This window comes from Lepidochelys olivacea, assembly GCF_965140295.1.
Source record: "Lepidochelys olivacea isolate rLepOli2 genome assembly, chromosome: 7".
Taxonomy (NCBI): Eukaryota; Metazoa; Chordata; order Testudines; family Cheloniidae; genus Lepidochelys; species Lepidochelys olivacea.
This window is the reverse complement of record NC_140417.1, coordinates 14,724,017-14,740,195: the sequence shown is the minus strand read 5'-3', so window position 1 is coordinate 14,740,195 and position 16,179 is coordinate 14,724,017. Positions and strand designations below refer to the sequence as shown.

Sequence of the window (16,179 nt, the reverse complement as noted above, 5' to 3'; positions counted from 1 at the left end):
TGTAACCAGCACTCCATCTACCATCCTCTAAAATCTACAGATCTAGCGTCAAATCTTAGTCCCACTGAAATCAATGGCAAAACTCCCACTGACTTTAATGGGGCTAGGATTTCACCCCTAATTTTTAAATCAGCTTTCTTTTATGGAGCACTTTTTTTTTTTTTGCCTACAATGAATTATACCCACATTTTAGCTTGGAAAACACGAATGGAACAATTTAAAATGTACATCAGTTTTGGATGTTCATCTTGACGCATCCAGGTCCATTCTGTCAAAGGTACAGGTGCTCAGCAACTCTGAAAATCCAACAGTAAGGGTCTTAAACTGGACCCCCCAAAACCAGTGACTACTTTTGAAAATTTTGGCCTGAATGAATTGCAGGGGGAAAATGGTGGATGTAATTAATTGTGGGTGCAAAATTGTGCCCACAAATATGGAGGTTTTGTGTGAAAATCATGTCTTTGACATCGACCTCTAGGCTATTAAAACTAATTTAAAAGAAGAACAAACATAATAATCAATTTGTAACAATGCTTATATCTATGCCTAAAGCAAATATTGTAAATTTACTTCTGAAGTTTAGTAACTGGAGCAATTTAAGTGTTGCTGTCTTGACCTTATTAGTCTTAAGAAATCTATGACAGAGTTATGTTGTTTTTAACAGATATTGGAAACCGAGTTAAATAGTTTCAGTTTAAGGATTGATGACACCTGCAGATACTCCATACAGATTAGAGCTAATCATCAATCATGGTGTACCGAAGGATTTTGGAGTGATTGGACTGAACCTCTTTATATTGGTAAGAATCAAAATGTCTTTGTTGTCTAACAGTTACTTTAATACATATGTTATTGAAGGCCAAATTCTGTTTAATCATGCACATGTACAGCTACCATTAACTTCAGTGGAAGCCATGCAAGTGTATCTGAGGACGTACATTGACCCTTTAATTGTTGCTACTCCTTGCTACCTCTGGATAGTCCAGAATATGGGTTCCATTCATAAAGATATTTGTGGATCAATGAAAAATTTGTTTGAAAGAACACTTGAAAATAGTGTAGATCCCAAATTCAGGTTTTAATTAAAAGAATCAATAAAAACAGCTTACTAAAAATATACATGGTGTCGTGAACACAAATGCTATTGTATTGCGAATACATGAGAACCAGAAAGTGAAACTGACTGGTTCAAATTTTAGAGCTGGTTGAAAAGGATTAATTGAACTACACCCACAGCTCTTTTTGAAGTCCATGAGGGCTGTGCATGCTTGGCACCTCTGAAATCATGGTCCTAGGGGAGTGTATAGCGCTCCTTCCTGCCTACTGATACCATGTTGGAGCATTGGCTATGTCTACACTTGCAGAATTTTTGCACTATCAGTTTCAATGGTGATAGTGAACCAGTGAAAGAAAAGCGCTGGTTTGTGTACTCACTTACTTCCAAAGGCGTCAGAGAGTTTTTACATTTGCAGCACTTCCATCGCGGATCAGGGCAGCTATCCCACAGTGCAGCTCTCTCCATTTTGACGATGGGTCTTGTGGGAAGGTTGGGGGTGGGGTGATCGCAGGGCACCCTGGGTCCCTGCACAGCCTCCTCTCCCCAAACACTGATCAGCTCCAGTCGCTCAGCACTGCTCCAAGCGGGGGATCGTTTGCCCAGTGGAGCAGCCATTGTCACCTGGCCAGAAGATAAATGAGCACTTGCAATAAAACAGGAAGGGGAGTTTCAAAGTTCCCGGGGCTTTACAGGGGGAGGGGTGGATGTCTGTTTACCTGGCATCACAGCATCAGAGCAGCTGCCAGAGTGGTCACCTGGGCATTGTGGGATATTCTGCGGAGGCTAAAAGCTGTGTAAACAGGAAGAACGTGTCTTCACTTGTCCATCAGCGCAAAAGCATCACCAGTAAGAGCTGCACGCCTCTCGTGGAGATGTTTTTCTCTTTGCGGTGAAACTTCTGATTTTTACTGCAAAAAGTCTTTGGCAAGTGTAGAAGCTCCCATGGTTTTTGCGCAAAAAAGGGACTTTTTCTGCTTTAAATGGCAAGTGTAGACATGATTGGTGCAATACTATTTCAGAGAAATGAATGCCACCTCCCGAATCTACCTGTTGTAGTAACCTGCAGTGTCCTTAGGTGTCTCCATATAATTACTAGCCTGGGGCAGTTTTGCTCTCCATGTGAAATATGACAAGATCCTAGCCTGAGCTGGCACAGCTGGGTCTGACATGCATCACACAGGAAGAAATCAGCATGTCCTGCTAGCTGTTTAATTCTTTAAATATGACACATACCTGCCTCCTCCGCCCCTCCCCCCCGCCCAGTGATGTGGGTGCTGGTGTGCTAATGCCAAAAGTCAAAGCGAATGGTGAGGTCAGGTACTCCTTATTAGAAGTTACCTGAACTCCCACGGGAGTCTGTGAAGGTTAGTATCTTTGGAAAGCATTAATTTGCCTAGATCGGATCCACTTGATACTGCATTTCCTGATTGCTGAACATGTTCTCATCGAAGTAGCAGTTATCATATCATAACACATTATCGACTGTTTGTTCTCAGCCATCCCCTCGCTCTCTTATCTTTGGAGTTATATTTTTTTACTTCCTGATTTTCTTTTTTAAAAAAATGTTCTTCACTTTGCTCTCTCCTGTTTACCAAACTCTTCAATGCCTTTACACCTATTATCTAGTGAACATTAATGCGCCTACTTGGCTCTAATGAATTCACTGGGTACCTTCACCCAGCTCCTGATAACAGAGTGTCCTTCAGAAATGGGGCCACAGCAGTGCTATGCAACTACAATTCATGCTCTGGTGCTGACCAAGCTGTGCTCACAAAATGAAGGAAGTCAGTATAGGGTTGCTTACATCAGCCCTAATCTGTTTCCATTCTGGGGCTCAGCCCTTTGTGACTCATTTATAGGTCCTATAAGCCAACGGTTCTTAAACTTATTTGATTGCACCCCCCCATTCTTTGTGTCTGTAGTAGTTTAACCCCTCCCCCCCCCCCCACACACACCCTGTTCCTGGCCCACAAATACAGATATGGCCACCCTAGCTCTTAGGACAGAGCAGGGAGCCGTGGCTGCTGGTGGGGTGCCCAGCTCTGAAGGCAGCACCACCACCAGCAGCAAAGCAGAAGTAAGGATGACAATACTACACCATGCCACCCTTATTTCTGCACTGCTTTCAGAGCTGGATGCCCAGCCACTGCTCTCCTAAAACTTCTCCCCGCCCCCCACCGAATACATTCCACGCCCTCCCAGTTTGAGAACCTACTGGAGCAAGGGTCAAAATTGGCCCTACAATTTCCACATGCACAGTATCTGAGTTGCCATGGTTAAGGCCCTGTGTTAAGTTCTTTCAGCTGCCATTAGCTGGGCCCTTACTTCTTATTTGAAGTATGAGGAAATACTGCCTTGTCTCAGGTAGCACACTGGTAACTTTGGCAAATGTTGGATCTGCAGAGGATAACTGGGTAAATTTTAGTCTGCTTGTCTGTGGAGAACTTATTAGACATGAACTAGCCTACATCAATGAACTGTTTATGTGCCAAGTGAGTCCGTGGAGAGCTGGTTTCACATGTTTTTTGCAGAACTTGAACTTGCAACCTCATATGTTGCATCACTAATTGCAAACATGAAACATATTCAAACTGATGAAAAAACTAAAAATGTACCCAGATGTCTCACCAGGATTATTCATTTAAAACCTAAAAAAACCCAAGGAAATTCTCCAAAACAAACTTAATTCAGTGTCTGTTAAGGTTGCTAGGTTTTTCTTGTTCACAAACAGAAATTTGTATTCCTGATTCCTGCCTTATCTTATGGCTCTTTAGGATCAAAGGCAGCCAAAAAAAAAAACCCACAGAAGCTTCAGGACTACTCTACTATGTGCTGGGAACCAGGAGTAGCTCACTCCAGTTTTAGGACTAAGAAAATGTAAATGCATCTTAGTGCCACTTTCCACCCCACCCTCCCAGACTTGCACCAAGCACAGCTTGGCCTTAGACCTCATTTTCTTGGAAGTATAATTGTAACCAAAATTTAAAAAAAAACTATTTAAATCAATGGCAGTAATTAATATGCACGTTTGCCCAGGTCGACAAGCTGCAATGGCACAGGCCCCAATCCTGCAATCGTTTCTCATGTGAGCACTCCATACCCACAAAAATAGTCCCAATGACTACAGGAAAGGAGTACTTGTGGCACCTTAGAGACTAACCAATTTATTTGAGCATAAGCTTTCGTGAGCTACAGCTCACTTCATTGGATGCATACTGAAGTGATGAAGTGAGCTGTAGCTCACGAAAGCTTATGCTCAAATAAATTGGTTAGTCTCTAAGGTGCCACAAGTCCTCCTTTTCTTTTTGCGAATACAGACTAACACGGCTGTTACAATGACTACAGGGTGACTCCTCCCATAAGATCTGCAGGACACTTAGGCACTTAGGCCTTCATTGCACAGAAAAGAATCTGTTCCAAAGGTGAATATTATTTCTTCTTGGAACCTGAGTATTGTGCTGCTGACCAATTTATATCCTTTCAATTATTCAGTGACAGTCATTCTGTCACCTTGATATCGGCTGCGTGCCGTTTTCATAGGCATACGGGGAGTGGGAAAACTTTAAAATCTAAATGTTCAAATGTAAATGTTTTCTTTATGTAGATCAGAGTGGTGAAATGTGACATCAGGAACACCTTTGTCAAACAGGAACATTGTCCTTAATACAATAGGTGTTTCTGCCCCCAGACACTTGGAGCAGTGACATTCTTCCTGAGGGAGGATTAACAACAGACTTCAAAGAAAAATTGGTGGTCTCACTGCATGTTTTATTGGCCCTGGCTATTAAGCCAGGAAAATCCAACTCCTGGCTTGAAAGGATTAAAATAAATAACTGAAGGGTGGTTTAACGGAAAACAAGTTCTTTGTGACCACGATTATAAGCAAACTGTCTCTTTATTGCAGCCTCAGACATATTTGCCTGTTGTGTGGAATTGCACAACTCAGTATGTTAACAAAGCAGGGTGCACTGCACTGATAATGTTTGTGGCCCTGATTCATGCCAGTTCTTAGCTTGCTTGCTTTCTTCTATGCATAAATTGAAACCTAGCCACGTGGAAGAAGTTCTTAATGCTTAATTTGCTACAGATTGTTCCCCAGTCATAGGTATAAAAGATTTTATATGGAGAGATATAAATTGTGATCTCAGATACATCCATGTAAACCCACTGAATGAAGTAAACTTGGTTCCAAGGGCTTATCTACTGGAAGAATTTTTCCCAATGTGTTTTCTTCAAAGGGAAAAAATCATCCTTTTTTTTTTAAATCCAGGAAAAAACCAGCCAAGGACTCCTGTAGACTCCAAGACCTACACGGTTCTCATTGCGCTTATAGTATCCATATGTTCCATGGCATTGCTTATTGCTATAATATGCAGAAAGTAAGTATTTTTGCTTAGGCAATAACTAATTCGCCTAGATTACATTTGCATGAGGAATTATTAAATGCATTATTCGGTACTCAAAGGGCTTTTATTTTGGTATTAAACATGATTAATACATATCAAGAATATTGATTAAATAATAATAGTTGTTCAGTGAATTTAAGGAAGTTTAGGAGAATGAACAATTTAATCTCAAATTCCAAAGCCATGTGTTGAAAGAGGGACTGAAACTGTCTCAGTGTGAGATGGACTGTTGGGAAGCTACCTTATCTACTTTGCTCAGTCCTCAGTAAGATGGACCCTGGTGGCCATTTATCTCCATAGAAGAATGCCACCTTGAGACCCAACAAAAGCTGCTCAGAGAAACCATCTTCCATGGTTAAAGACAAAGGCCAGTATTTTCAAACTTGTGGTCGAAAACCAGGCACCTGAAATCCATATTTAGGCACCTGTACATGTGGCCTGATTTTCACTGACTTCGCTGGGAGGCAAAAGTGCTCAGCACCACCAGAAAACCAAGCCAGTATGGACTTATACCCGTTAGCATTTAACTATTCTCTAGGACTGGTTTGGCAAGTATTTTATAGCAGCTTCTTTTTAATATTAGAGCCCATGGATGCCCTTGTAGCCAACCTTCCAAAGACATTGTGTGAACAAAGCCAGAAATAGTTTGGATTTCAGTGGCAATATTCGGAAATCAAGGAAGAGAATCATAAATCAATGAGGAAGTCAGTTCATCAATGATGATTCAAAGAATCAATAATGTAATTACAAACTCTTCTCCCTAAGAGATATATCAAGCAGCAACCATTAGGTTCACAATAAAAATGCTCACAGTAATTCAAGCACTGTCCTTGAATCCACTAACTGCCTGTTAATTTCTTTAATGGCTCCTAAATTAGTTGCTCACCTGATGAGTCTTCAGCTGACTTCCTTCCCCCAAAGTTTCTTTTGTCAAACTAAAAGCACAGGTTGTAAAAAGAATCACTTTGGGTATGTCTACACAGCCGATGTTAAAGTGCTGCCATAGCAGCTCCAGTGCTGTAAAAAAGCCACTTCCACGAGGGGAATAGCTCCCAACACTGGGAGCGCGGGTCCAGCTCTGTAGCACTGTCTACACTGCCACTTTACAGCGCGGAAACTTGGACCGCTCAGGGGGGTGGTTTTGCATTGTATATTCCCAGTACAGAGTTAACTTGGGAGTTGGCCCTAATTTCCCTCCTAGCCACACACAAAACCTCCAATCCAAATTTCATGGGGACTTAAACCTGGGCTAGCTGGTATGGTTAGAGGTGTGGGTTAGAACTCCAGTTCCACTTTCACCCAGGCTGGTAATCCACCCACTCTGCAATATGGACACAGGCTCACTCATTTGGATGCTGATAGTCCTCCACTACCTTCCCACAAGTCTCCTTTTGTGCCCAGGACAGACATGTTCTCTCACAATTCACTGGGGAGGAATTATAGAGCAGGTCAGCTTACTTCAGCTCAGTGAACATGGGATAGGTCTCTGAAGTCCTAGCCACACACACGCATGAGTGCAGCACCAGTGAGGTATGTCTACGCTGTGATAAAAAAACCCCATGGCGCCAAGTGTCAGAGTCCAGGTCAGTTGAAAAATAGCATGTTTGAGCTTGGGCTGGAGCCCAGGTTCTGAGACCCCCCATGAGGTGGGAGGGTTAAGCCTGAGCCCCAACATCTACACTGCAGATTTTACAGCCCTGCAGCCTAAGTCAACCCACCCAGGCCAGCTGTGGCCATGCCACGGGTCTTTCATTGCAATGTAAACATCCCCAGGAACTAGGGTAGGGGGCTTTGCAGCATGGCTGCTCACACCTGGGCTGGGCCAACATAAGTGCTCAGCCCGGCTGCCAATCTCCCGAGTTCACTGTGCTGTGACGATATTCCCTTTGTGGTACAAGTAACTCACCTGCCAAGAGCTGAAATGATAGCAGCATGTACAACAGTACGATCTCCAGTCAGCTGTGTCCCATCCCTTAGCTGGATCCCCAGCTGCAGCTGCCCCCCCTCCCCCCCCCCCCCCGAGTGACTCCAGCTGAGCCACACTTCAGGGGTTGACATGCACATTCCAAATCATTTTGTGATGCCGTGTTCAAAATAGGTTGCAGAATGTTCCATCTTTTCTCCTTGGTAAGGAAGAGGAAGTGCCTAGGTCCCCTTAGAAATCTCTTTCTTAGGAAATCCTCTTTCTCCCACATTCCCAATGATTCCTTGGCCACACGCCTCAGGCATAAAGTTATAGCCTGTACAACTGTGAAAAGACTTCATTGTGTTTTCAATATTCCCAGTCTTCCCTTTTGTGACGTGTAATTTTCATCATCACATCATTAAATAATTAGCTAAGCACAAATACGTGTTGTAACATTTACCTACTGAGGCAGTAGCCATTTTAGCCAGGGCATGTCTACCAACTACAATACCGCATGATAGTCATGGAAGACTTTGGAGGAGCTATCTGTGGGGTATAATTAAGAGCCCAAGTGGGCGACATGAAAGGGAATAAGTTAGTAGCAGGAATTTACTGTAGATAATTTGCTCAGAAGGAATAATGGGATAATAAGAGCTTGGCAGGAACCAAAGAGGCTTTTGAAAAGGGCAAAGTGATGGTCATGGAAGAGTTCAACCAACCAGATGAACTGAGACAGTGGTGATAAAATAAAACTATCAGTAGCTTAGTGGGAATGGTACAGGACTGCCTCTTCCTTAAGCAGCACATAACAGAGTGAAACAGAAACAGGCAGTTCTCACCTTGACCCTAACCAACACAGCTGAAAGTGGTGCAGATGTAATGCTAGCTGAGCATCTAATCAACGGAGACTACACTAATTGTTGCACTGGTTTTAAACCAGTGTCATTTCACTTAAATCATATCAGCATGTGATGGAACGGACAATTAGATCATGTATATTAAGGATATAATTTTGTCACGGAGATCACAGGATCATGTCTGTCCTGGGCAGAAAAGGGGAATTGTGGGAAGGTAGTGGAGAACTATCAGCACTCAAGTGTGTGAGCCTGTGTCCATATTGCAGAGTGGGTGGATTACCAGGCTGGGTGAAAGTGGAACATTGAGCCTCAGCATCGAAGTTGGGTGTAAGGATCTTGATACTGTTCCATAGGGGTTGCAGGATTTTAATCTAATCTTTGGTCGGCTCTGCAAGTCATAGTGCAGTGGGATCCTCGTATTTGATTAGGAAAGCAAGATAGTGCTTTTTTCTCAGCAGACACTGTAGATTTTCATTTTGGTGATCAAAGACTGTAATTGAGCCTCTGATAAATTCAACCTAAGCTTTTGAGTTACTTCTCACTGTGTTTCTGTGGGGACTGACGTGTTTAGCCTTACTTTGTTTTATTTATGTTTGTGTATAACTGTGAAGATTAAAGTAGCCTTGTTATAATGCAGAAATTGTTCTTCTTATGTTTCTTTAGCATTGTAAGATTAGATAAAGTTAATATTTGAGAATTAAGTTCATTCCTTTTAGACTTGGTTTGGGGAGGTTCACCCTGTGCAAGCCTTGCTGAAAATTTTCAGCAACTGAATTCTAGGTCTCCATATGCTTTCCTAGGGGAGATGGTTTTTTTGAGGCACTGGAGAAGGTAAGTTAAGTCCACCCAAAGGGTACACGGCATACAGGCCACATGGGCTTTTGCAAAGCAGAAGCTCTGACTACTTACCCGCAATGGAGTCCAGCTACAAGGAACCTATTGAGCATACCCCAAACTACACCCAATTTCAGGAACTTCTGGGTGTGGCTTGCTAATTTTGCATTTACCAAGCACCAATGACCCAGTTATTCCTAAACCCCCACCCTGTCCCCCCTCGTCTATAGATCTCTTAAAGAGATCTCTCTCTATCAGGCACATGGATTATAGCGGCACCATCCCAGCAGCACCTCAGAGAACAGATTATGGCACCGAGTCACATTCCCTCCCCTTTGCCCTGGGGAAAGCGTAAGTTATTGCATTCTTTTCCACTGCGTGGCACTTCACTACCCACAGCGTGCTAGGCCAGCTGCTCTGGCCAGTCATTAGGGGTGAGTGGAGTCTCCTCCCTCATTGCTCTGGCCTCAGCCATTTACTAGCAGGTGAGTAGCCCCCCAGCTCTCCTCCCTGGGTCAGGAGTCACAATCTGAGTAGGAGGTGGGGCAGGCGAGTTGAGTGTATGTGGCAATAGAGTCCCTGGGAATCAAACCATTGTTAATCATGGTAGAGTGAAGAAACCAACTGATTTCTTTCATAAACCTGCTTTACTGTTTCCACAGGTATCACGTATGGAGCAGACTATTTCCACCAATTCCAACACCCCAAAACAGTTTAAAAAATCTGTTTTTAAATAAAAGCTATCAGGTAAAAGAAATGTATTTACGTTATTTGCACAGAGGAGACAATTAACAGTCTTTGGCTGCTGCCTCTTTCCTAGACATATGTTAAGTATGTCTTTCTTTTGTATTGTCCTCCTGGAGAGCAACTAACATTGCTCTGATTAAGAACTCCCTTCCTGCTGTTCATAACTTCCCATGTAAATATTACTTGTGAGCCACATTTCCAGACTAGTGCATGCAGAAATGTGTGCACATAATTTGTGTGTGCAATTAATGCAATAATCAGACAATCCTAACTGCAAGCACAAAAAGCCGAGTTAGAAACTGAATGAGCCATTTGCACCTGCAGTTGGTGAGGTTGGGTGTGCAATTATGGCAACTGTGGCCAGACTCTCAAACTGGTTTAAATTAGCAAAGATCTGTTGACTTTAGAGAAGACTTGTGACCGAGCCCTGTTTGTGCATTGTATATTTGTGTGAAATCCTAAAGGGTGGCCCTATGTATTACATAGCTCTACTGTATTAAATACACACTAAAAATAAGCCACAAAGTTAAAAGTATAAGGCCAAATCCTGGTAAAAGAACCATGCCTGGGTAGTAGACTTTGCTTGCTTGAAGAAATATCTCTAGCTAGACTAGGGCTGGCTGCAGTTGTGTGTGTGGGTGGTGGGGGGGAGGGAAGAGCAGTGGATGTGGCCTGCTACTACCTTCTAATGTGAGGCATGATAACATCCTGCCATGCCTGTAGCTTGCCCACTGTGTTGCAGAATGGAAATCTGCTGCAGTGTCTCCTTCTGGGTAGCACAGGGGAAGCCATATACATTCCTTCCGGATTTGAGAGAAATAGCCAGATTTTCAAGGTAAATGTGCACCCAAATCATACATTTGCTCAGGCAAACAGGCACTTAGATGCCTAGCAAGCTACCCATTGGAAGGCCAGAGCGCCAGCTTGCCTAGTCAGCTGTAGGATTTGCACTTACGATTTAGAATTCACTTGTGGAAGCTGTGCCCACAAAGTCCATTTACTGTGTTCCAGTGTGAGCCCAGATTGCTACAGATGATGCCATAGCTTCAGTGGGGAAAGGAGCTGTCTCCTGAACAGTGAAGTGGAGTTCGAGTGGCAGATTTGTTCAGGATAGTACAAGTGATGTAACTAGGACTAATCTGATGAAACGAAGAAAGGGAAAACCTAGGCAGATTTATCTGGAAACATTTGCTGACAGCAAGATGTATGTGGTGGAGGAATGATGCGAAGTGCTGGAAAAGTCCATCCCATAGGAAACTTAAACCTGAATGGACAAAGCACTAAAGAATGTATTCCAGGTAACATTCTAGGGAGGAAGGATGATCCAGCGGTTATGGTACTAGCTGGGAACTCTAGGTTCAATTGCCTGCTCTGCCACCGACTTCTTGGGCAAGTCAAACAGGGCATTGCAATCGAAGGTATGAGCGTCGTACGTTACATGCCTGAATAGCTTTAATCTAGCCAGCTTGGGTACTAATGGCAGTGAACCATTAGTACTAGTGGCAGCGTGGACTGCAGCATGAGCTAGCTGTCCGAGTAGGTACCCAGGGTTCTGGGCCTGGGCTGCAACCTGCCGTTTGTACCCAAGCTAGCCAGAGTAAACCTAGTTCAGATATGTCTACTCCAGCTGCAATCACACCCCTGATTGCAATGTACGTACCCTTTGTCTCTCTGTGTTTCAGTTCCCCGCCTGTAAAATAGGGACAATGGCCTCTCAAGGATGTTGTGAGAATAAGTACATTATAGATTGTGAGCACTCAGATATTACACTAATGTGGGATATGGAAGTACCATAGATAGATAGCCCTGTGTTGGCACAGATGCAAACACCATGTAACTTCTGTCTTCTGACCTGATTTACTTTGTGAAAACTGATGAGAGATCCTTTGGACTTAATATTAAGTAGTTTTTATGCCTTCTTATGTTTGCTATTCCTGAAAAAATATAATTGCCTTACAGATAAGATGTAACTTGGCCTTGGCTTTTCATGGAGAATTTTGTATAGTAACTTGCTTCTAATTTCCTGCCATCCTCTGAAAAGTTTTCCTTTGTTATTCCACAGTCTGATCAAGGAAACAGGCTTAAGAGATTATTGTATAAGCCTTCAGTTTGTTTTTAATTAAAGTAAAGTCAACTGTGGAAAATAACATGACTGGGTATGACAAACTGATTTTAGAATAAGAGAAATAGCAAACATTAACATAGCAGCTAAGCAATCTTTAGAAAAAGTGAAATGAGACAAAGAGCATTTTACATTACTGAGAGCAGCATTGGGGTTTATGAAGCAATCTTTTTATTTAAAGTACATTTAATGCAGATGAATGAAACCAGATTGAGAGCCCTAGAGGCAGAAGGCTGGTGTTTAGCAATAGACTACAATACAACCTGAGCAGCTAGCAAATTTCCTCCCACCCCACTGACATGCTTTAGTTTGTTCTGATGGGACCACTTCTGTGCCAGATCAATTTTGGTGTCTCTGCTGAGATTGCCAGAATGGGTGCAATTATTGTGTTGCCCCTCAGTTCTTAAATATTTAACATTAGGGTGTGGTTCAACTCAGAAAGGGGCCTGTGTAAAAATGGCAATTCACAGTTTCCATATTTATTGTGTTTCAATGACTCCAAGGCAACTTTGTTCAACTTACAAGTAAACAGATATTTTATCTCTCTGCCAGCCCTATAAACTTAGCTTGGGATCATGAAAGTCCAACTGTGTTCTTTCTGGTTCATGTATCAAGGTTCAGAAGGCCGCATTCTATCCATAATTACACCTGTGAAAGTCCATTTGGGGTTCAGAGGTCAGAATTTGGCACCACCATTCTTATATAGAGAATTCTTAAATAATGGATAGCCCTCTCACTCTCTCCTAATACTATTCATCCTGCTTTTCCTCCATAGATCTCAATGCAGTTTACCAAGGAGGGAAAGTATCATTGTCACTTTACAAAAGGGTGAAAATCTGGTCCCACTGAAGTTATGGCAAAATCCCCAATGAAGTCAGTGAGACCAGGATTGTACAGTACTTGTCCAAGGTTACGGCAGGCCAGTGGCCAAGCCAGGAATAGAACCCCAAGTCTTTTGTATGCTGGTATAGTGCACCACACTGCTCCTCTCGGAGCCTTATTAGCTCTGCAGTGCTAACAGGACAGAGTTAAAAATGGTAGTCAAGCATTGATTTTGCAACGAAAATAATTAGGTAGGACACCAAATACACCTGGGGCAGATCTGTGGAGTAAGATAGTGCCATTTTCCCCACAGCCCGTGCTTTAGCATTTTTCTTCTGCCAGTTAAGGCAATATTATACAAAGCTAGATTTGTGACCTTTGACTATGGATCTCACATTGCCAGTGACAAAAGTGACATGTGTCAGCAAAATGGCCACAACCAGCAACGGGGTTAATTGTGATATAAACTTTTACACAATTTATCCCCTGCTGAGACATACTTTGCAGCCTGCAAAATTTCATACTGCTTGGATGAGTTAATGGGTGCATTGCTCCTGGAATACACCAGTTTCAGAGGTTAAATCTCAAGCAAAAATATATATTTTTGAATTGTGTGTTTTTAATCATAGTGAACTTTGAACTGTCATGAACTGGAGCTCAAAAGCATTTTTCACCTACCATTTGGTAGCTAAAAGCAGTGTTTGTGTTTCAGAGAGCACGTACCTATACCAGTGAAACAGAAACAGAAGTCGGAAGTTGCTTTGAAGATCTTGGAAGTTATACTGAAGACCTTTATTCCGATGTCCTCGAAGATTCATAATCTGAAATATTACTCCATTCCTGATCTTGAAATTAACAGGAGTGTTACTGCACGTGACAACAGCTTAGAGTGGATGGACCTTCAGGGCACGCCATCACCAGCGCTTCAAAGATAGAGAAATGTGTTGCTTCCAAGCGGTTAAGTTGCTTAATTACAAACTAACACATACGAATATGTCACTTTTTAAGAAAAAAGTGAGTACGGCCTGTGACGTTCTGGGCCTCCGGGGGGCACCCGACACCCCCATGTTCATCTTTATAAAATGATTGCATGGTATCCAGTGCAAAGTTTCTCATGTTGGGTATCTTCAGAAGCCTCTGAGCACGGTTGTTATAGTGATGTTATAGTAATTGTTACAGTGATGTTGTAGGCTATCATTTCATGTATATAGTTACGAGGCTGAAAATGTGTCTTGTGGCTTAAAGCAAGCCCAGACAGAAACTCTCCAAGAACAGGGAGGCAGTTCAGGGCATGGATGGGACAGCCCAGCCTCACAGGAACAATGGACACTGGCTCAGGCAGCAACAAAAGAATCTGTTAGACCCTCGAGGGAGTCACCCCCTTCTTTGGGCAGTCTGGGACTGTGATGTGATAATGCTCACCTGACTCTGAAGGGGTACGGGTAGGCAAAGCCAATAGGAAAGAAAGGACACGATAAAAGGGAGAGCTATTGTGCCATGTTTTCGCTCTTCCACCTGCATCTACAGACACCACCATCACCAAGCGACTGAAGCGCTGATCAAAGGGGAGAGCCTGGCTGAAGATCCAGCCTGAGAAGCATCTAAGTTTTTAAGGACACTGAAAGTGTTAAGATCAGCTTAGAATGTGTTTTGCTTTTATTTCATTTGACCAAATCTGACTTATAATGCTTTGACTTATAATCACTTAAATCTGACTTTATAGTTAATAAATGTTTGTTTATTCTACCTGAAGCAGTGTATTTGGTTTGCAGCGTGTCAGAGACTCTCCTTGGGAGAACAAGCCTGGTACGTATCAATTTCTTTGTTAAATGGACAAACTTATATAAGCTTGCAGCGTCCAGTGGGCATAACTGAACACTGCAAGACGGATGCTCCGAGGGTTGTTTCTGGGCAGGGCCAGCTCTCGGCACCAGCTAAGCCAGCTGGTGCCTGGGGCGGCACTGCTGAAGGGGCGGCACTCCGGCAGCAGCCCTGCTGGCAATTCGGTAGCAGCCCCTCTCCGTTGTTTCTCGCGGCGGTAATTCAGTGGCAACTCTTCTGACTCAGGTCTCGCCGTGGGTGGCAATTCGGCGGCAGCTCCCTCCGATGGTCCTGTTCTCTCCAGCAGCGTCGTATTCGGCAGGGCTTTTTCTTTTTCTTTTTTTTTTTTGCTGCTTGGGGGCGGCAAAAAACGTAGAGCCGGCCCAGTTTCTGGAACCAAAGATATTGGCTAGTGTCATTCAGCTGCACAATCCAAGGAGCATCTTATATGCCAGAGGCTGTGCGTGAACAGCCCAGGCATGGGGGCTCTCACAGCAGAGCAGGGTAGGTCTGGCTCCCAGAGTCAAGGATTGGAGTGGTCTAGCAGATCACTGGTCCAGACAACACCAGAGGGGAACGTCACACATTCTGTAAGCATTTCTTATCAAAGCATGAAACAATAAATTCCTTTCTGTGAGAGCCAAAGACCTCTTCTGCTTGGTAGCTAAGAGATAGAGCTCCAGTAACCACAGTGATGCTACTTCTACTTACATCAGAGCTGAATTTGGCCAAGTGGAACCACTCCTGTAAGAGTGGGCTGAAGAACTCGTCTCCTGTTGCTGCTGCTGTTCTCCGATAACTGGCATATTTTTGTTCCCAGGACCATATGTTCTGAGAAGGGGGTTAGGGAGCTATCACACTGATACAAATCACATTTGAGTCTTTGCTCTTTGGAGCTCAGGTGGGACAGGGCCAGAAAGACTCAAAAATCAAAATACAATGAAAGAACTTTTTCAAGAGGTGGTGGCTCGATCTGTGTTTTGTTACGCAAGTCCCTTGCCTTCCATTCCCTTTTTAAAATCTCACCTTTTCCCAGACAAACAACCCCCCACATGGAACTAAATTATGATACATCCTTTGTTACCATAGCTGTTCTAATATCTGGTACTATGAACTCCATCCTCCCTCTGGCCTTCCCTTTTTTAATATTCATTCCCTTAGCGTCCTATGTTTGTTGAACTCATCTTTGGTTATAAGCTTCTCAGTTTGCAAGACCTGTGTCTTAATATATGTAAGAAGTGTAATTAATATCAGTGGAAGTATAAGCAAATACTAACAACTTATGGATAAGGGAACATCCAAACTACCTAATTAGGCAAACTACTCGGAGATTTAATTTAAAATGTGGATTTTCTTCCTTTTTTTTGGGGGGGGAGGTGTAATTAGAACTGCTTTAATGGTGTGTGAGATTTGATGTGCAGAACTCTGTTTCATAGTATTTAACCAGAGGTCAAACATGAGGGCCTGATTCTCCATTACCTTGTACAGTTAGTTACAGTACTGCAAAATGGGTGTAAAACTTTGTATTTGCATTCTTTTTGCACTGCTGTAATTGATTAAACAGGTGCAGAATAATGGCAGATCAGGCTCAGACTGAACAAGGTGCA

The 16,179-nt window shown here is 43.0% G+C and overlaps 1 protein-coding gene across 1 annotated transcript in view; it reads left to right on the top strand.

Annotated features, from left to right (window-relative positions):
* The window catches only part of IL5RA (interleukin 5 receptor subunit alpha), a 35,493-nt gene extending 20,990 nt beyond the window's left edge, over positions 1-14,503 (top strand). Inside the window, exons 9-12 of the mRNA XM_084633473.1 lie at positions 665-800; positions 5,328-5,436; positions 9,723-9,807; positions 13,464-14,503. Of these exons, the coding sequence (XP_084489599.1) occupies positions 665-800; positions 5,328-5,436; positions 9,723-9,807; positions 13,464-13,571 (438 nt within the window). The 3' untranslated portion in view covers positions 13,572-14,503. The remainder of the gene's footprint in view (positions 1-664; positions 801-5,327; positions 5,437-9,722; positions 9,808-13,463) is intronic.
* The last annotated feature ends 1,676 nt before the right edge of the window (positions 14,504-16,179 follow it).